This window comes from Falco biarmicus, chromosome 3, assembly GCF_023638135.1.
Source record: "Falco biarmicus isolate bFalBia1 chromosome 3, bFalBia1.pri, whole genome shotgun sequence".
Taxonomy (NCBI): Eukaryota; Metazoa; Chordata; class Aves; order Falconiformes; family Falconidae; genus Falco; species Falco biarmicus.
Window position 1 is genome coordinate 111,803,140 of NC_079290.1, and position 20,681 is coordinate 111,823,820.

General features: G+C 43.5%; 2 protein-coding genes across 7 annotated transcripts; both read right to left on the reverse strand.

Annotated features, from left to right (window-relative positions):
* Positions 1–673: 673 nt before the first annotated feature.
* On the reverse strand, positions 674–8,133 carry MIIP (migration and invasion inhibitory protein). 3 transcript variants are annotated; one of them, XM_056330502.1, is made up of 10 exons: positions 8,058–8,133; positions 5,838–6,009; positions 4,820–5,308; positions 4,084–4,186; positions 3,504–3,615; positions 3,231–3,295; positions 2,666–2,795; positions 2,199–2,295; positions 1,225–1,332; positions 674–921 (listed from the first exon to the last, which is right to left on the reverse strand). In XM_056330502.1, the coding sequence occupies exons 1-10, from the start codon at positions 8,114–8,116 to the stop codon at positions 727–729; spliced, it is 1,530 nt and encodes a 509-aa protein (XP_056186477.1). In that variant the 5' UTR covers positions 8,117–8,133; the 3' UTR covers positions 674–726. The 3 variants fall into 3 exon arrangements, with proteins under 3 accessions (XP_056186477.1, XP_056186476.1, XP_056186478.1); XM_056330501.1 differs by lacking the exon at positions 8,058–8,133 and adding an exon at positions 7,550–7,834; XM_056330503.1 differs by lacking the exon at positions 8,058–8,133 and adding an exon at positions 7,550–7,672 and having other exon boundaries at positions 5,838–6,025.
* MFN2 (mitofusin 2) lies at positions 8,101–20,650 on the reverse strand. 4 transcript variants are annotated; one of them, XR_008820605.1, is made up of 20 exons: positions 20,532–20,650; positions 20,085–20,235; positions 19,659–19,837; positions 18,834–18,969; positions 18,333–18,495; positions 17,673–17,797; positions 17,246–17,354; positions 17,042–17,149; positions 16,486–16,639; positions 16,179–16,246; positions 15,889–16,010; positions 15,440–15,566; positions 14,702–14,806; positions 14,069–14,171; positions 13,194–13,414; positions 12,908–13,057; positions 12,297–12,493; positions 11,783–11,917; positions 11,008–11,143; positions 8,101–8,178 (listed from the first exon to the last, which is right to left on the reverse strand). XR_008820605.1 is itself a non-coding variant. In XM_056330496.1 (19 exons), exons 3-19 carry the CDS (start codon positions 19,831–19,833, stop codon positions 11,074–11,076), a joined length of 2,268 nt encoding a protein of 755 aa, XP_056186471.1. In that variant the 5' UTR covers positions 19,834–19,837; positions 20,085–20,235; positions 20,532–20,650; the 3' UTR covers positions 8,101–11,073. The 4 variants fall into 4 exon arrangements, 3 of the variants coding, with proteins under 3 accessions (XP_056186471.1, XP_056186473.1, XP_056186472.1); XM_056330496.1 differs by having other exon boundaries at positions 8,101–11,143; XM_056330498.1 differs by having other exon boundaries at positions 8,101–11,143; positions 19,659–19,903.
* Positions 20,651–20,681: the final 31 nt, after the last annotated feature.

Genomic DNA, 20,681 nt, shown 5'->3' on the forward strand with positions numbered 1-20,681 from the left:
AAGAAAAGTAAGATCAGTCTCTAAAATTCAAACAAATCACACTATGTATTTTCTTTTGGTACAACTTAAAACCGAAAAAGTTTTTTTTGTTTACCTCTAAAAAACTTGCAGAAGCAGAGGTAAGCTTAATTTGCAAACATTTTCAGGCACTATCTAGTTTTCTGACGAATAAAATCCCATTTTACCATTTAACATACTTTTTCACATTCACAGTTCTCTGATGTAATGCATCTTATAGCTACAGACATTGCATTGAAAATAAACTGGATTATTTTTGCTTTAACTAAATTATTGAGTAACTCAAGTTTAAGGCACTAGCAAATTGCGTGTCATGTTTCAAACATTTGGAAATGACCATATTCGTATGCATTCTACCGAATCAGGCCATTCACAGGCCAATTCCTCACCCAGGCATTCGGAGTTCACATTACACTTCTGGTTTATTTAGTTGAGGTGGCAGATGAACTCTGTTGCTGTGGCTGTCCTAGTGGTAACAGTACTAGTTAGTCATCCTGCACACATCACTTTATCCAGCCCTATGTGGGAAAGCTCACGTATCTGCTTAGAAGTAGATGCAGAAGGCAAAAAATGAAAACAAAAAACAGTTAAATGTACAAACTCATATATGTGTATTGGGTGCTCATGGACCCACAACTCCAAAAATCAGGAAAAATCCATTCAAAGATTTATTTTTATTAAAATAAGAGTTTTTTCCACACCCTGCGCTCATCCCTTCCCCGGGGCAATCAAATCGGTGGTGCACAGAGTTGAGGCAGTCAGATTTAATGGAGCTGCTCTGTAGTGTCCAGGTTTGTTTTGCTCCCTCTGATGAGAAGCACTGCTAAATCTGAAGTGTGTCAGGTGGGTCAGGTTCAAAAGTTGGTCGGTTCTGGTTCCTCCTGACACTCTGGACACCGAGTTCTGGAATCCAAATTAAGAGGATATTAACGAAAGCATGCCAAAGTGACTTTTCCCATTTTGATGAAGACCAGTGAGCTAAACAGGCTTTTGCCTGTTATCCAGCTCCATTTGCTTTTTTGTGTCTGTGTGCACTAGTTTACACAGCAGAATGAAAATGTTTTCTTGTGGGCTAAGGAGATAATCTTCCAGGCATTTTCATATGCTCAGTCATCAATGATTATAGCTTTAATAGAGACAGGATAGCAATATCTGTCTGTGCAATTCACAGCATCTCCAGGGACTCTTTTAACAGGCTATTCTTACCAGGCGAGGATGGTGAGAAGGCTTCTCTTCCAGTGAAGCTCGCAGATCCAAACTGCTGAGCACAGGATTGCTGGAGGGGATGATATTTTCCCAGCCAGCCAGGCAATGCTGTGGAAACAGACAGGAATGCTGCAATGGAGTGCTTTACCCTTGTGGCCTGTTAGCTTTAAATAATAACTTCTGCACAGAAAGTTTTTAGAAAAATTTTAGAAAATTTTAGCAAGTAAATAATTAATTAATTTTTGAGGAGTTTTATGTCACTAACAGGAAAGAGAAGAAGTCTCTGATGAAGCAAAACTGCATAGCTGTCTCCTCTTCCACCTTTCACTAGCTTATTATTTCTACACCTATCTCTTGGTTTATGAACTCAAGCACCCAACCTCTCTGGACCTGTGTCAACCGACCCATGCATTTCCCTAACCTCATAACCAGGCTTCTTCCTAACTCTTCTCTGGAAATCCCTAGGACAGGGCTAGGTCTCATTAGTAACACTGCCTGCGGAATTGCCTAGTGGCTGCAATACAGGACCAACTCCACAAAATCAGTCTTAAACCCATCCTTGCCACTACTGATTTTGCCTGGCCTGTATATGCTGCGACTACTTCACAGAAGCCTGTCTTTTAGACTCCCTAACATCTGTGGAAAGAAACACAGACGTTCTTCGTTCATCCTGTTGAAAGGTCAATGTCTGAAATAAGTCAGCTGAATCATGCCCCAGAAGCATACAGCTCCGTATGGTACTTTTTGGTTTTTTCCTTAGTGTAAAGCATTTGGGGATATGTCATATACATCATGCCAGGTATAAGCTCAGAAGCACAAACCAATGTTTTTTCTTGCTATCTCAGTGACGCAGATCAGAAATTTTAGTGGAAACCCTGCCAGGGGGATGAGTCCCATATTCTCTCTCCTTGTGCTGTAAAACAACACCTAGCCTGGGCTGCGCCATCAGTATCAGCAAGAAAACAGCAACTTACTGAAGGTAATCCTAGGTTATCTGTCGGTTCAAAGCTCTTCCTGCGATGGGCTTTGTATTTGTAGGCAGGCATAAGGGTAGACCTGGGAATGCTGACCCTGCAACAACACAAGGTTTGACAAGGCAGAGGAAATTTGCATGCCCTTCCCACTCAGAATCCAAGGGTCTAATCCCAAAGTGAACCAAGCAAACCAGTTTTGGGTTAGGGCACTAGACACTTAACACTTAACATGTACATTCAGATTCTGGACCAAATTCAGCTAAACCACACGTTTCTCACTGACTTCAGAACCGTTTCTGCTTACAGCAAAGATCAGTAGGGAGTTTTTAAGCAAGAGATACACCTCTGCCTTGAGAAAAACAACCTTTTACAAGCTATTTTGATGCTGTTTTCTCCCTCACAAGATCAGCTTTTTCTTCCTTATTGTTTCCTCAAGTTCTGCATATTACAAAGCAATAATTCTTTACCTGACATAGGCTGGCTCTTCCAGTGTCGCTGGGGGCTGGTGAGTACGTGGGATCTTACACATGGGACAGGCAGATTCTGAATCCACAGGGACAGTGAAGAGGCGCTGGTTTAATTGGTAACAGTAAACACCTGCCACAGAGTAAAAAACCACCATGGTATTTGTTTTTCAGAAGGTTCCTCAATGCAGTCCACAAAGCTGTGTTCTACTGCAGTGCCACATATGCATTCTACAGAAAGAGCTGCTTTTCCTGAAATATCTTTTACACTTCCTGTCCCCAAATAAGTTCCTAAAAAGCAAAACCAAAACTTCAACCTCCTCAACTGAAAAAAGAGAACATTAGCTAATTATAAGAAACCCTGAGAAAATAAGACGACACTGATTGAGAGGATCCCTAGAAGACTCAAGTATTTTTGGAGTAGGAAGCTGAATCTGGTTTAGAAGCTGCAGCTAAAAATAACACATTCTTCCCTGTCTTGTATGATGTGGGGCGCTCTCAGAACGACAGGCAAAGACTGCTCTGTTGCTTGTTCACAGAATTGAATTATGAAGAAATCTCATCTTACACTTATGAGAACTGGTTATCAAATCTGGTTCTTGTTCAGGAACTATGCAATCCAGAGCCTTGGGCCTAAAGAAACACACAAACAGATCAGTTAGCGACGGGGGGGGGCAGGCCCTCTGAACACCCCCACCTTTTCCAAGCATACATTCCTGACTGGGAGGTAAAGACAGACCTACAGAGCCACCCTTGTAATTTCCCACTGCAGTCAGACTATACTTCTCACTACTCTTAAGGGATATGTTGCTGCTTCAGACCTTCCACCACACCCACTTACTCCAGGTGCTGCTCATGAATACATGCAGCTTGGTTGGCCTGTCGGAACTCATGCAGCTCAGCAAAGTACTGGTCCGATTTTTCTGCTACTGAAGAGTTGTTATCTAGGAGCCCTGAGAACACCAAGGAAAGAGAAAAGTTTAAGGATTTACCAGATTTGGGAAAGCTCAGAAACAAGCCTCACACAAAACAGTCAAGGCTACCGAAGGTCTGAAGCACCAAAATGGATAACGAGGAGTGTGCCATCATGTCAAGCCAGTGCTGTACTGCATGGTTTGGGCCCCTTATTGCATTCATTTGCTTTGGTTACCTGGTACACCCTCTGACCCCACTCAGCGTTGGCGTTTGCTGCCTGGATCCCTATACCACTGCCACTTCACCCTCCCAGGGAAGCACGGGTCACCTCCGGCCTGGACAGGGAGCAGCTTCTGACAAAACTGCAGCTCCTTTGCTGAGACCTGCTACGTGAACTCTAAGACTGCAGTTCTGTCACACCTCAACTTAAAGGGGTTGTAAGCTGTGTTTCAACTCTTTATATTACTAGATCATGCTGACAGCTTTGCTTTAGGTTTAGGATTCACCTGCAATCCAGTCATAGCCCAGGAAAGGATGCACAGACCAACTGCTCACAGGTATGGTATATTCTTCAGGGTCAGACTGAAAAGCCACATGACCAGCTTCCTTCTGGGAAGAAAACAATTCAAAAAGACTTCTTATGCATCTAGCAGGACACTCAAAGGTACAGCTTAGGAGACAACTGGCAGCTGTTCAAATGGGGGAGCTGGCTGGCTTTGTGGCTGGATTCTGTCTATGCCTCTACCAGTATTTACTCGCTAGCCCTTTGTCCTCCCAATTCATAAAACAGAAAGAGGCAGGGGACTTCCCCAGGCCAAGTCAGTACTTCTCATGGCTTTGAACAGAATGCTGACCACCCTGCACCACACATCCCCAAACATCAGGCCACTTGCGCTGCCCTGGAGGACGATCACAGCAACAGCCTGCCCTTCACGCTTACGGAAGCAAGCTATACAGCAGCAGCACTGCACCAGGCTGTTCTTCCTGAGCACGTGAACCACATATACAAATGGCAAAGAGTGACAGTGAAGTGCTACAGTTTTCTGGTCTTTGGTTCAAGGGCTAAGGAAAGCAGGGCCTGAACAGACTGCCAACAGCCCCTGGCTGCTAAGGCCAGGAACAGTTCTGACCCAACTTCCAATTTACACAGTGGGAACAGGGCAAGTAATGTTCTCCTGACCCTTCCTCCCCATCCTCCTATTGACTTACGAAAATAAGCAAAGCATTGGTTTCACCATTTACCTTCAACCCTTTGGACTGAGATGTCAGCGAGATTGATTTACAAATTATGGGCTCTCTAATGACCACATGCTGCTTGCTGGTCTCTTCACTTTGTGTTCTGCTCAGTGATGGGTCCGGATGACCCTTAAGCTGTTTTTTCTCTTGGGACCCATGCAGCAGAGTGGACTGTTTTCTGTTCTCTCCATGTCCCAGAAGGAAGGACTCTTTCTCCTGACTTCCTCGAGCAGGGCCATCCCTATCCACTCTAGAGGTTTCTCTGCCACACGTAATGATTGCAGACTCTGGCATAACATTCTTTTTCCCAGGGAAGCTGGAATCCAAACCTACTGCTTCCTCTGTCTTTGCTTGTTGTCGCTGTACCATTCTTTCATTGCTGCTGTGTTTAAGAGATGAACAGAGGGCTGCTCGGGCTGCATAAGCTCCAGGTTCCACAGATACCAACACTGCAGGGTCAGCTGTAGAAGTCACAGCATCAACCTGATTTCCCTTCTGTAAGGACAGAGACTCTCATACCACATGGCATCATCCAGATTACAAATACCTTTCATTAGGACATCACTCAGTAAGAGAAAACCAATCTCTCATTCTACTATGCTCACCCCTTTAAATTCCTGTGGGGAAAAATAAATCCTTATATTATTCATGAGACATTATTAAGTGTTTGGAGAAGACAAAAAATGGATCCACTTTCAGCTACATGCAGTTTTTGCCAATCTGAGAAATTGTTAAACTTTTAGCCTTTGTGCTTAGAATAAAAGGATTATGTTCCACAACGTCCACTCCTATTTTAGGATAGGACATTTCTTAGGCAGGAACTGATCTGTGAACCTTTTGCAAGGAGAACGTATTGGAGACTACAGGATGAACCATAAACAAAGTCTAGCTGCTCTTCTAACAGATTCCACATTCTACTTTCTACCATGTCCCTGTGCGTCTCCTTTACGACACCACTCCATACAGAGAGCTGCTGACTGTCACACATGGCCCATTTGCCTCCCAGCACAGACACAACACATACCCCTCTCCTGGGCAGGGGGACAGATCTATCAGTAGTTGTTCTATTATGCGGCGATGCTGGGAACAGTGGCTTGCCGGCAAGTCTTTTTCTGATCTCTTCCTGCTTCGTTCTGAGCCTTTGTAGAAGGTCCTGGTTGGCCTGACGCAGCCTCTTCAGGTGCCCTAACTCCATTCTGTGAAAACATTTTCCTGTAAAGCCGGAGGCAAAGAAGCAGACTCAGGAAAAACCACTCTCAGGGGACTTTTCACAAATGTTGAGAAGTACTGATCGTTGCTCCTGAGAAATCATCCAGTCTCAAAACTCTTCACACTAAGAACTAGCACCACTGCATACTTCTCTCCCCTCGGATGTACTGTCAAATATTTCACACCCAGAAAGCGGTAGCTGACTGAATAAAGACACTCTTACAGAGGAAATGGTAAACATGAAAAAAGTCACAGCAAAAAGCCAAATAAGAGACTTTTGATTCAGAGGCTGATATTTAGGACAACCTCATGTAATTCTACTCTAATGTTCTTTTTAAGCATCACAATTTATACTGTGATAATACCAGGATGCCTGTAAGTTCAAAATATGAATAATAAATACAAATGTATGTACTACATCCAAAAAAATACTGAATCAAAACTGTCCTCTGTGTTACCCAGGCAGGAAGAACTACAAAAGGCTGAATTATGAATCAGGACTAGGGGTCAGACAATTCCAATCCCACACATTAATCACTAAGGGTTACAGCCCTTTTATTGGGGGTGGGTGGGGGGTTGTTAATAAATAAATGAAGCTTAATTTGACTGTAAGGCTCTCACTGTTCACATCATCACAAGCTCCTCTACATTTGCAGAAAGTGTTTTTTAAATAAAATAAAACAAAACCCCAAACCCAAACCCCCACACTGCTTGTGGCTAGAGTGATCAATCATGTGCTCAAGAAAGCTACATGCTTCCCTAGGACCTTTTGTTGCAAAGGATCCCTAAACCCTTCTCCAAAGCTCATCTGATTTGTTTTTGTGTCTGCTACCCTGACAACTGGACATGAGCTATCAAATGCATATGCTGTACAACGGCACTGGTAGGAATGAAGAGCTGTGCTAACAATCAAAAAACTACAACACATCTTTTTGTTACACAAAATAAGCAAAGTGCACTACAGGACATAAACCAGAAATACCAGTCTTGAGGCACTAAATTTGAGATCATTTGAGCAAAACAGAAGTTCTCACAGCATTCACAGGACAAAGCTATCAACATCGTCTCATCATTGCTCATCGGAAAGCAAATACTCCGAAAATATTAGTCAAGGGACTTTCTGGAAGGGTTTTACCAGATGAGACCCACTCTCAGCATAATCTACAAGAAGCTGTTAATCCTTCATGCTCAGCCCCAGGGCCTGGAGCTTACGAAACTGCTTTAGTTTGAAACCTTTGCGAAAAGGAGCTTAGCTTCTCACAGTTAAAAATAAATAACGGTTGTCTCGGGAGCCAAGGACTCTCCCGCCCCTCTGCAAGGAAGCTGCCCAACAGCCCCGCGGCGCCCGCCGGGGCTGTGCCTGCCAGACCCACGGGCTCGGCCCCCCACGCCCGGGGCGGGGCGGGGCAGGGCAGAGGGCCGGGCACGGGCCGCCCCCCCTCCCTCCTCCAGCGGCCGTTCCGGCAGAGCGGGTAACGCTCCCCCGGGCACGGCGTGCGGCCCGCCAGCCCCGCCGGTGCAGCTCACCCCCGCCGCCTGCGCGTCCCCAGCCCGCCTGCGCCGGCCCGAGCCGCCGGGGGATCCCCGCCTCGCTCCAGCCGCCACCGGGGCTCCCCAGGGCGGCCCCGCCCGGCCGCCCCGCCCCGCCGCTCCCGGGGCATGCGCAGGGCCCGGCAGCCGCCGCGGCCGGGGCGGGGTGCGGGAAGGAGCCCTTTCGGAAAGGTTATCGCTGGAAACCGGCCCTTTGCGTTTCTAACCACAGAGTCACACCCCGCGGGAGCTCCCCACCGCCACTGCAGCCCACTAACGCCTGCCTGCTGGCCGGTACTGGCACCACGCTCTCCAGCCACCGCTAACGCCACACCGGCATTTCCAGCGTCACTTCAGAAGGAATCCTCAACCTTTCCAGCAGGTTGTTCGGCATCACTGGCCGCCTGTTAATTTTCGAAGTAAGAACACAGATAAAAGGCCACTAATGTCAAACATGCACTTTCCTACAACACAGCAGCATATCATCTCAATGTATTATACTTACACTTGAAGACTTTGTATCAACATGCAGAACACATCAGGAGAAATGCTTTTCCAATTCATTTTTATTTTGGTTTCCACTGTTTACAGCATTGATACAGGAATAATTCATGCAAATTTATCACCTTAAATACAGCAGAGAGAAAACTCACTGGTAAGAGTATTTCAAAGAGCTCCATCAACATAACACAATAAGAAAAATAAGTAGCAGCAATAAGATAAAGTGCATTTAGCTGACTTTCTTCAATAAGAGGCTAAGGAAGGCTTTTTTTGGAATTACCTGTTCTAAGGATTAGGTTATCATTCTTTACAAAAATCAGAAGAGAGCAGCCTCCTTGCTGGTATGTTCATTCCTCCACCACTCTCAATTAAAGAACAGCTCTGTTTCATTTGAGAGGAATCCAGCTTATAGGCCCTTCTGTTTTAAGTTCGATTCTCGATCACTCAGGCTTCTAGGGACAAGGGTTGCACACGTACTTAAAAAATCTTCCCTCCCATGTTAGCAGTTTTGCTTCTTAAAAAAATTCAAGCGTTTTTTCCCCCATTCTATAGGTTAGGTTTCAGCACTACCGCGAGAATGCCTACATCACCAGTATCTCAGCAGCATCAGAAACACACACATGGGCAAGACACCCGATTCTAAGAACCCATCAATCTCTCTTCCCTTTACAGATCAGATACTGGCTTAAAGATTAGCTCATTTATCAGATTTCCCCCAAAGGCCTGCTGAAGACCTGCAAACACCACGTCTTCAAAAGCAAGGTCAGCAATTCAGGCTGCCTAGAGCTGCTGAGCAGTAATATATCACCAGCTCCCTCTACCTGGAATTGACAATTTCCTGGTGTATTAGGGGTGTGCTTAACGTTTTAAGTCAATAGCACAGTGTATAGCCTATTATAAATGTCTATGTGGTAACTTGAGAGACTCAAGATCTGAATTTATTCACATAATACCTACAGCAGAGTAACAGCGGATGATTCACTTACTCCGGTACACTTCACCACAAGTTTAGAGAACACCTTTCCAGAGGCAAGGACTCAAGTTTCTTTCTTACTCCCTCTCATAACTGGTCCAAGCCATATTTATGTTCTGGTGGTTGCCTGAGGAAACCAACCAAGGCCAGTGAGGCTTTCTGATGAAAATGGCTTTTCAGTTTGGGTTGGAATCAAAGCTATCTACTACAAGTGACAGTTTTGTTTGCTTCCTGCATTCCAGGGACATAACAAGAGTCTCACTGCCAGCTCCGCCATAATCGAGATACTTCAAGTATTACTGCAAATCTCAGAACAGCCTAACATACCGACATCTCACTATTTTTACTCCCTCAAGTATCATGCAGCTGCTTCTTTCTGGAACTTTCATGACACACAGACCAGGGGACTTGTCACAGGCACACATATTCACACCTGAGTATGAACAAGAAATCCTAAGGCCAGCTGATACCAATTTCCAGTGAAAAGTCCCACTGTCAGTAAGAAAAACCCCCATTGCTTAGTGGTTCTGAATTCAGCTGGGACCTGCTCAAAGATAGCCCATATTCTCTACAGTTTGGTGCTGAACAGATTTAGGGTTGTCACTAACCTCAGAACTACAAGATCTGATTCTGGATTCCTCAGACGTTTTGTGGGGAACAGAAAGATTATAGCTAACACAGGGCAAAATACTGACCCACCAAGTGGAAAAGAAACTTTACAACATCGGAACCTAATCCTGGTGCTGCTGAAATCAGTGAAAATTTCTCCTCTGTCAACTCCAACAGGAAGACTCAAGTCCTTACAATTCCCAAATCTTGTAATTCAAATTCAAAATTGCTTCAGGGCAAAACTCAATGATTAATTTCATCTAACTGCAAATAAAGAACTTTAAAAAAAATGTTGCCTTAACCCATTCTTGCCCTGGCATGAAATACAAGGGACAGGTCTCCCCAGTGCCCCAGAGGAGCTGCACTTGCCAGCTCACTCTTGTACTTTTAACAGAAGAGAAGCAACATCAAATGTTATTACCGCATGGACTGTAACGTCCTTTGGGAACTCTACATGAAGAAAAACCTCTTACAGCTTGTAATCTGCATGCTGTTGCTGTGGCCAAATAGTGGGAATGGAATTCCAAAGGCCTGCTTCCAAAAACACAGCTGTGCATTTCTACAAAAAAACCCACATTCATCTACTTATCTCATAAGGCAGTTCATCACATTCTGCCAAATGGCTTTTCTTTCCTATTTTTCTTCCTCAATAAGCTGCCAAATTATCAGTAGTACCTGCTTTCACAGGAGCTAGTCTCTGCAAGCTATTCGTCCATGACATGAAATGGGCCTGACTGCATTACTGAAAAGCTCTTAAGATGAAGAAACTAACTCCAAAGACAATAAGCTTACCAAAACAACCTCTTAAGTCTCTCTTGCTCTGGAAGAGAACTGGGTTTTCTTCATCAGTTCAAACATACTGACAGTAATAAACCTTTCTATGAAGGGGCACGGTGAATCTCTGTCACGTTCTACAATAACAGAACATTAACCTAGGAAACAGGCCTGCCCGAGCTACAAATGCATTGTGAAACCATTACGTCTGTGTGCACAGGATCTGTGTTCAGACAAACAGCTGTTTGTCACACATACATAAACTTGGGGCTTGGAAGTCAGAAGTTCTATCTTCATGTACTAAAAGTAATGACTCCATAAAGAGGTGTCAGAATAACTTTAAACCTGATGTTTGTTTGATTTAAATTTGTTACTATACTTGATTTTGCTTTAAGAAGTCCCTGTAAATGTATGAAGCACACATTCCTTCTGAAGTAGCCTGGTCTCACAAGAAGGAAAAAGAAGAGTTATAAACAAATTAGTGTTTAGAGGTGGGACACAAAACGGGGAAGCAGAACCCTATTGTTCACACAGCAACTGGAAACACAGCAATAGGCTTTTGCTCATCTCATTCCCTTTAGGGAATTCCATCACCCACCATGTTCTCTGCAGTAATTAAGAGAGCACTGAAGGGAAACAGTGTTGGTTTTCTCTTCTTCTCACACTATCTGCTTTGCTGCAGGTACTGATGTGTGAACATGTTGAGCTCACTGTCAAGCCATCCTGCTTTATTCCTGCAAGGACAGAAAGCTGCCATTAGGTGAGTAAAATAGCTCTCCTCAAGCCAATCTGAAAGAAGCCTGACCAAAACAAGTGAAGAGTAAGGCACAGAGAGGAGTGCCAGAGGTCCATTCCAGAATGCTGACCCTCAGGTCAGGAACGCTTGCCTGCTAACAGTCCCTAGACCTTGAGGTTCAAACCAAGATCTTGGTCACAATTTCATATTGATTTTATTGTGTAAATAAGGAATGTTTGAAAAATTCTTCCCGACAGCCTTCGCAGGGTGAAGAAAAACATCAGAAAACAGTGTACAAGGGTGAAGGTGAGACTTAGCATAATTTTATAGTAGCTTGAAGGAATTTGTAGGAGTAGAGGACTGTATGTTTTGATAAATGGAAAGGAACTGTAATTCTGAACAAACCAAAAACAAGAAGGAAGAAGTGTTTTGTGAGAGAGGAGATTTAAATGACTGTCAACAGTACATGGGAAAGTACATAGTAAAAGGGAACATGACTTGGTAAGGAAAGATGCTGGTGTCTGCACCCCAAACACTACAACGGAAGGAGAACTGCAAAGACACACTCTAATCTGAAAATCTTGGGGCAATCACATGAAAAACAGTTGTCTGAGTATACGGGATAATAAAAGCTCACCTGAGCAATTTTGCTTTGCTCTGCAGTGAATCCAGAACTTCGATTTTTTTATTCAAGGCAGAAACTTCCTGCTCAAGATTCTCCCGTGTAACATCCACTTGCTGACACAAATGAGCAAATGTTCCAGCAAGCTCTCTATGAAACAAGAATAGTCAGATAAGACAAAAAGTAAGATCAAGCAGCAAATTCAAGGAATAAATCCCTCTGACGTATAGTGACGATGATACTGTCTCAGACATTCGTCCTTCCACTTCTGCACAAGAATACATCAGAGCATCAGAGCAACTTGATTTGAAAGACTGAAGTACATTAAGACTAAACCTTAACAGCACCCAAATACTACATCCATGATTCAGAAAAACATAATATTCTTTTAAAACACTTGTATCATTACACCTTTTTAAATCTGGAATTCAATATGCAAACTTACCTTGTTTTTACAATAAATATAATTTAAATAAAAAAACTCACAATAGAATTTAGATAAGGTTTTAGCTGAATATAGGCAACTCACTGTTGGACTTGGTGGCTGCAATTAGAACCTGTGTAACTGACGATGAGCTGCAATTTCTCACCAGCATACTCTACAAACTGCCGTTTGAAAGCTCTCTCTTTCGCTTTCGTGGTCCAGGTGAGGCGTTCATACACATAAAGGAGCCCATAAAGGCCAAAAGAGAGAGCAATCAGTCTCCAACCCACAGCCTTCCAGACCTAAAAAAAGCACAAGGGAAAAAAAAAATGACACAATCATTGTCCAGGAATGATGCTAACTCCTAACAACGTTGCACCGAGCATTGTGCTTATATTCTAGGCACATGAAAATGAGCCAGAAAGATAACCTTGACTTGCAAGTGGTTTCATTGGTCAGACGGCTTACTACTATTTCCAGCCTATAAAATAAAAACACCTAACCTAAACTATTGGGGTTCTGTATGGGTTAACCTTTACAGCACATTTAAATTACACCTGCAAGTGGAAACAAACTTTGTCTGGTTCACAGAATCCCTGTTTCCAAAGTAAAAGACACCTTTAAGCAATCATCTCCCCTGTGAGAAACCATCCACCCCCAGTCAAGTCAGTGTTCCAATTTTATTTATATAAATGCTGCTCAGATTGTCAACATACCACACCACCAACCACGATGATCCCCATGGAAGTTCGGGAAGTTAATGAGGCCAGGCCAGTTACCATCGACACCATGAGCTCCTCCTGGGTCATAGAGCCCTGAGGCAAAGGAGGCAAACTGGGATTTGCTGGTGTTAAAGGGCGTTGAACCTAATTAGAAAAGCAGCAACAAAAGAAAAAACAAAGTACAGAATAAGAGAAGGCAAGCCACTGCTCTTTCCGCCAAAAATATTTCAGCAGCCACTCAATATCCCATCTATCCCAACCGCTCGGTGAGGTATCCTACCTGGTCGTTATAGCCCATCAAGGCCCGACGACCATTCTTTGGTCCCAAAAACCTGTTCACCAGCATCGTCCATCCAAGAGAGAAATGGAACTCTATGTCCTCTTGGAAGTCAGCGCAAAGCTTGTCACAGTTCAGATCATAGCTGAGCGTGAAGCACTGTCGGGGAATTAACATGTCTATCTGGCCCCGCAAAGAGACTGGGAGAAGGGGTTTTAAACCATCTGCAGAGACAGAAAATAAAAACATTTTAAAAACGGCTGTTGGGTTCACAAGGATTAACTGGACTTGTATTCTGTAATCAGGGTGGTTATGGGTTGTTCCATCCTCCACGGTTTATTTTCTTGCTACCTTAAAAGTGCTAAAGCCAAGTATGTTGCAAAATGAGAGACGCATCACAAATTACTACTCAATTCTTAGTTCTTCAGAACCCTGAATAAAATCTTTCCATGAACCCTACTAAATCCTTACAGGTAGCTGGTAACGTATACAATTTAGCAATAGCTTGGTAAAACAAAATGTGAAGGCTAGTTCTAAAAGTGTTCAGGCACCATACTACAATTAAAACTTAGATTCAGACAGGCACCTAGTTACAAGTCATTCACATTTCATTAGGTTCTTGGTCCGAGAATGTCTCAAGTTTCCAAAGTCACAGTTCTTCTCTGTCATGAGGATTAAGTTAACTGAGTATTAATTAGCAAATCACTGTAAAAGTTTAGACACAGTGTGGAAAAAACAGGAGTAATTAGTCTAATCAAGATGGAAACTAAGATGCCAACTGCACATCAGCCGTAAGATTAAAGAGAACGCCAGAACATCTACCTAGTTCTTTTGCATTTCAGTTAAAAGGAAAGGGAAATACTGCCTGCTGAACTGACCTATCATTTCTTGCTGCATTGTCTGCAGGGAAGCTGTGATTGCATTGGAGCAACGATCTGACATGTTACGGCCCAGGCCCTCCTCAATGTGTTTATGCAGCTCCTGACAAACAGAGAACAGGTTATTAAGCTTAAAGTAAACACAGGTAAGATGCAGGCTGCAGGTGCTAGAGCTTGCCAGTTAAAAAAACCCTCCCAGAACAGGAGCACACATTCTGTCTGCCCACTGTTCTAACACTTATTTCATTTCCCCCTGCCAATTCTTCAGTGAAGGAGAGGAAAAAGCAAATCAAAGAATCTCACATGTACTCTTGTCTAGGAAAAGTTCTGTTTGATCTATACAATGTGATATATCATATATGTATCGATTTATCACTGATATTATTAAAACAAAAATAAATCTCTTCCTTACTCTGTTTTCTTGAGGGTTTTTGTTTTGTTTTGTTTTTAAGATGTTTGCTTTTTACACAATACACATTCTAACAAAAGATTTTCAAGATACGAAAAGCTTAGCTCATATCCTAGTTGGAAGAATGCTAAGCATCTCAATTAGCTGGCATAAATACTGACTCGGAGCGAAAAAAGGTCTCTTTAAATTGCTTAAGCAACCTGTAGGAAGCAAACATCACTTACACTCTTGTAAACTTTAAGAACGACTTGAGATGGATGGAAGTCTGCTTGGTATTCATCTACCAACACTGAAAGCCGTCTGATTTCTTCTGCCATTGCATTTGACACCTAGAGAAACAGCACAGGACAGAGTTTCTATATATTCTGTCTCAGGGACAGACAGAAAACCCCTGCTGAAGACATGCATTTCTTAGTAAGCACTGCTGAACTCTAGGCACCAGGACTGTGCGGCACCATGCGGCCATTATGCGCCAACTGCAAAATGCAATATTGGTGACTTGCAAACAAAGATGATGGCTGAGAAGTATGTAAATCTGTGCCCTGTATAACAATTCAGACAGAAACACAATGAGGCAATATAAGACTTAAGAAAAATGAATAGGCCTTTTCTGTATATCCATAACAGTAAAAATGGCATGTTATTATTGATAGTAAGAAGACTGATTATTTTAGATTGAAATAATAATGAAATTTATCTGAAACATTTTAGGAAGCATTGAAGACTGAAATATAGTAGCAATAATAAGTCAAACATTAATCGAAGTCTCATCATTTATTTAAAGCATCTTATATGAGATGAGCTTCCCCAAGTATTCTACTTTTCATTTTATTATGTCAAGGGAGAAGAGGGGGGAAAAAAACCACAACCAAAAATACTTCTTCAAAGCTTTGTCAGCACTTTGCATTTTTCCCCTCCATGCTGACAGCTGTTTCAGACAATGTATAGCCACTCCTCCTTACCTGCCTCTCCACTTCTTCTGTGATCTGTTTTATTTTCCGCTTGTAGTCTTGAGTAAGGAGCTCCAGCTGTTTGTCAATAAATCCTAAACGCTCCTGTCGCTCCTCTCGCATTTCCAGACAGTAAACTCTAGTGAAAAAAAGCATCCATCAAAGAAACAGATAAATGCATTTTTGACCTACAAGTATCACTTGAATTCGAGAAATAAGATGGATTCTCCTGCCCAAGAACAACATGCGTCAATGTCTACAATACATTACATACACACGGCACAGGACAAAAAAGGTTCTTTTACCAGTACTTTCACAATTCACTGAACAAGCTACTGGTACGTGTCCTTCCTGCTCCCAAACATGCTGTATTCTGCTTTGCATTTTAAACGCTCATATCCTCTTAAACTTCTCCCAGAATACAAACTTCAGTTATGCAAGCACCAAGCACCAGTTCTCACCGCTGTTCCTGAGCAGCAATATGCACAGAATCCATGATGAGACGAACATCTTCTGCAATCTGCTTTGCTCTCACTGTATGCTGCTCAAATTTTGTTTTTACTGCTGACTGTGAGATACATTCCTGTATACAAAAGGCAACCCAAGATTAGCAGCAGGCAGAAGCATGCTAACACAACTTCTTCCCATATAAACTATTTCCAAAATGCAGTCCCACTCATATTTATAAACTCTAGTCCCCAGCCTCTCAGAAGTAAAATCTAAGCAGAAGGTTAATATACACAGTGCTCACCTCAAACCTTCTCTCAAAGTTCTGAAACTCAAACATTCTTACTTGAAAACCATCTGCCAACGCTCCACCTGAGGGGAGGCAAGTACAAAACAACTAAGTTTTGAGAAAGCAACCAGATGCTGGACATCAGGAAATGCTCCTGCTTTACCTTGAAGCCAATGCAAGAGTGCTGCTAAGTCATCTCTTTGTTTCTGACTGTTCTATTATTAACCTGACCCACCACCCCGATTTTATCCATACTTTGGAATAAGATATTCTCTGTTTTCTTCCCTTAAGAAAACTGAAAGTTGATGTTAGCTTTCCTCACCTCCTTCTGGCATCCCTTGAGCCCTCTGAATCCTGGCATTCAGCACTTCTTTTGCTGACACAAAGAAAATTCGATCCCCTGCCTGGGCTCGATCCACCACACCCAGCTCATCTACCAGGAAACTGGTGCACCGCTCCATGTGCTGTCGACGCACCTGAGGGATAAACAGGATAAACCCCACACGCGGTTAAATCCACTTTACGCTTCATCTCTTAGAGGTTAGGCCAGGCACCCACATGCCCTCTGCTGGTCTATGCTACCAATACAAAGAGTAAGACAAAGACTACTTTTTTATGGAATCTTCCAGAGGTTATCTAATTGATCTAACTTCAAAAGGCCCCCGTGAAACACCTTGATTTCCAGCTCAGACATTTCAAGAGTCATGTCCTAATCACTAGTCTATGCTCCCTCCAGTCTCTACACTACGGTAATAAAAACCCAACTGTAAAACAATCACATAGAACACTTTACGATTCCACCCGCAAGGAAAGGACCAGAGTCAAAATCAACTCTATAATATCCATGCAAAGAGAAGGTATTTAAACAGATCACAAACCTCTTCCATGTATTCTGGTTCAGAGGCAGATGCATCCCAGCGGTTATTTAAAATAAATATATTGGGTCGAGACAAACGTTCATTCACCTTGTGAAAGAACTGTTTCTCCTAAATAAAACGGAACAAAACCTCTTAGGATTAATATGTCTTTTTTTTTTTTTACACTTTTAGCCAAATTCACTAAACAAGTGGACTTGAACATACAGTTTGCATCAATGTTGATTCAGAATTTGCCACCAGGACAAATACGTCAGCATCTAGACAGAATTTGTCAATCCAACTGTCCAGCTCTGTGGTTACATCAATTCCAGGGCTAGCAATAAAAAGAGACGAGACATTACTACGCTGTGGAAACAGCAAAAACAGAATTAAAAAAGTTAGTAAGAGATGTGTTTTAGCTTTCCAGGGCATTAATTTCCCATGTCTGAGCTACACTGTCCTGAGGTGATACAGAGTACAGACTAAAAGGAAGTAATCAAGAGAAACTGACTGCTAACTACAGCAAAGGACTTTAGTCACTGTCACAGATTAGAACAGGGTTGATTTCCTTGATGCTTGTTAAATTTGTATTTGCAGACATTTCTGTAATTAATCTATGATAAGCAGGAAAGGAAAGAAAGATATTTCTCACCTGTCCATCAGCACCAGGTCATCCTTTAAGAGAGGACATTTGGAATTGGGCCACATTACGCTGACTAGGCTGCCAGCATTCAGAAGTTCATCTTGATGAAGGGCGTGAGCCAGCTGGTTTACTGTCTATTAAAAAGATGGATAATTTATAACATTTCCTTTATGCTAAGACCCATTAACACAATTATCTCTGCTTCAGGGCTGTTCACAATTTAAGACAAAACCCAACTCCAAATCACTTTCTCCCTGGGAGGTTTTCCACATAAAACTTGCTTGAGTCTCCTAGTCAAAAGGCAACTGAGTTCAGTTCATGAGAGATTTTCCTGTCAACAAAGCCTATTGAGGAATTATCAGCAAGTCTGTGCCTTTTGTCAGTCACACAGAGCCCAGAACCTCCCGAGTCGTTGTTTTGGCTCCCTGCTATCACTAACAAATAAATACAATGTATCACCTTTTTCACAAAATGAACAAGTTCCATTCTGTTACCTTGCTCCACTCCTCCCTTCCTGTATCTAACAAAAAGCTGTTCTTCATCTCTACTCCTTTAATGACTACAATCCTTAACTGTGCCATTTATTGAGAGTGTTTTCATTTTCTTATTCCTTCCCTTTTCCGGTACGAAGAGCTCTCCTCCTTTACCTTAAGGTTAAGGAAATCATACCTTAACACTCTTCTTTTCCTCTGAGCCTTCAGTAAGCAGGAAAGCTTCATGTCCATCTGTCCCTTCTACACGCAGGAAACAATTAGTGGTGTGTCCAATTCCTGAGGGAAGGACTTTGTCCCACAGCATGGCATTTATCACAGTGCTTTTCCCATTGCTTGTCCTGAAGTCAAATTGAAGAATGGTATAGCTAGGCTGCTGAGATTCAGCTACAGTTCTTTTGATATTACAGAAAGCAAGTTCTCTAAACCCAAGCAGTATCAGAAGCATTAACGATTTAGGTGCCATACACAACTTACAAAAAGACTTTTCTATTTTCTAAGAATTACGTGCTACAATATTTGCTTCCAATTTACAAGACGACCAGTACCAGCGACACAAAATTACAAGCAAAAGCTGGAGCACTAGTGTTTCCATAAATATTTTTTACTGGCTACAATCCTGAAGCTGCCAGTTGCTTTACTGACTGGGGAGCGTAGGCAACATAAGCACGTGACTCACCTTCCAAAAAAAGCAACTTTCATGTGTCGTCTTGCCAGCACTTCACTAATGCCACTGACTTTTGACAGGTAGCCTTTGACTTCCAGTACCTGCTCTTCTGTGGTGACAGGATCAAGCTCTATATTCTTGTGTGTTTCTAAAATCAAAATACATCATGCCTCTCAATTCCAGAAGTCATCCTTTGCAGTACTGGGTGAAACATCTCTTCATGATGTCATACACGTAACTAAATGTTTATCTGTGTCCCAAAGCCTGTGTGGGTGATCTTGACATACGCAACTACACCCTGAGGTAATTTTGCATCAGCTTTTATCAGCTGGTCTGTTTTGTGTATCTAATAACCGTTCTCATCCTTAGGATTGCCTTAAACAGAACACAGCCAACACTACAGACACTCCAACAGCCTTAAAAAAATAATCTTCTGTCTGTGTCTTAAGCTGTTAAAGCCAATTATTGGCCTCTGCTACATGTCACTAGCAATGCCATGTCTAGGTAAATATACTGAAAGAATTATAGACAAAAAGCCTAAAAAGTCTTGTACGGTTTATTAAAAAACTCCCAAACAACATAAAACCCAAGCATAGCTCAGTTTCCTAACATGGGCGAACTTGTCAGCTTTAAACTATGAATCCTGAACTCCACCCAAATTCAATAAAATAATTTTCTGTTCTTAGAAATATTAATATATAAACAGACATGCATGTATCAATAAGCACAGGTCTAGCAGTGCTACTGAACTGAATGAGGGGGGTTTGGTGTACATTTGGGGGAACTGTATGTGGGTGAAGCACTGTTACACGTTCATAGTTCAAGAACTCAGCTTACCTTCCAGGAATGAGGAGCTCTCATTGATGTATGCAGCCAACTGTTCAAAGATACCATTGATTTTCTTCTTTGCAGTGACAAAATGTTTAAGTGGAGAAGCATTTACCTCAGCCATGTGTCTTTTATCCTTCTTCACTGCAACTATTGACTTGGAACGAGTAAACAACAGGGACATCGCGCTACAGGGAAAAATCCAGTAGATAAAGGTGGCTCATCAAGTGCCAACAGCTACCCAATTAAGAATCCTACCAAAAAATATGTAAATACCTGTTTTAAAAACAGCCTCCTTTCCTTCACAAAGATACCGTTCCACTTTCTACAGTTGGAAATTACTCATTTACCATAAATTTTAAAAAAATATCTTATTTTCTTCTCCGTTCCAACACAGAGACCCCCAGCAATCACTGCTGCCCTTCCTCCGCTTACTTTGAGGATGAGTTACGTTGTCACACGTCGGGCATGGTCAGCGGGCGTCCCTGAACGTGGACGACGGCAGTTTTCCTGCCTTGCCCCTCGCCCTGGCCACACGCCGTTCCGCAGCTCTCTCAGCGACGCCGAATCCAGCCCGTCCCCGTCCCTGCGGCAGAGGGACCCGGGGATGAGGGGCGCGGAGCTTCCTGATCACCCAGGCTCGGCTCCCCCGCCATCCCCGTGCGCGGGGGACGCGGCCGCCGCTGCCTTCCCCTCAGAGGCGAAGCGAGCGGGCGGGCCGAAGGGCGGGAGGCGCCCCCCTCCCACCCCACAGCGCGGCCCCCGGCGGGCGGCAGCGCCCCGCCCCGCCCCGGCCCCCGCCACCCGTGAGGCGACCCCCGGCGAGCCCGGCCCGGCACCGCTCCCGCCTCCCCGCTCCCCAGGCGCCGCCCCGCCGCTCACCTTCACCGCCGCTCCTGCCAGGCCGCCATGTCACCCCGCGGCACCGCCCGCCGCCAGGCGCAGGGCGGCCGTGTCATCGCGCCGCGCCGCGCGGGCCCCGCCCGCCGCACCACGGAAGCGCGAGCGCAGGCGCCTCCGCGGCAGCGGCCA

Coding starts and splice junctions, on each gene's coding strand:
- MIIP (XM_056330501.1), bottom strand. CDS start 7,683: ATGCCCCGGGAGCGGCGGGGCGGGGCGGCCGGGCGGGGCCGCCCTGGG. Junction 6,010..7,549: donor GGGACGCGCAGGCGGCGGGG/GTGAGCTGCACC, acceptor ATGTTTTCACAG/AATGGAGTTAGGGCACCTGA. Junction 5,309..5,837: donor TCCCCCTGCCCAGGAGAGGG/GTATGTGTTGTG, acceptor CTGTCCTTACAG/AAGGGAAATCAGGTTGATGC.
- MFN2 (XM_056330496.1), bottom strand. CDS start 19,833: ATGTCCCTGTTGTTTACTCGTTCCAAGTCAATAGTTGCAGTGAAGAAG. Junction 15,567..15,888: donor ATTGCTGCTCAGGAACAGCG/GTGAGAACTGGT, acceptor TTTTTTCACTAG/AGTTTACTGTCTGGAAATGC. Junction 14,807..15,439: donor CAGAAGAAGTGGAGAGGCAG/GTAAGGAGGAGT, acceptor CTGTTTCTCTAG/GTGTCAAATGCAATGGCAGA.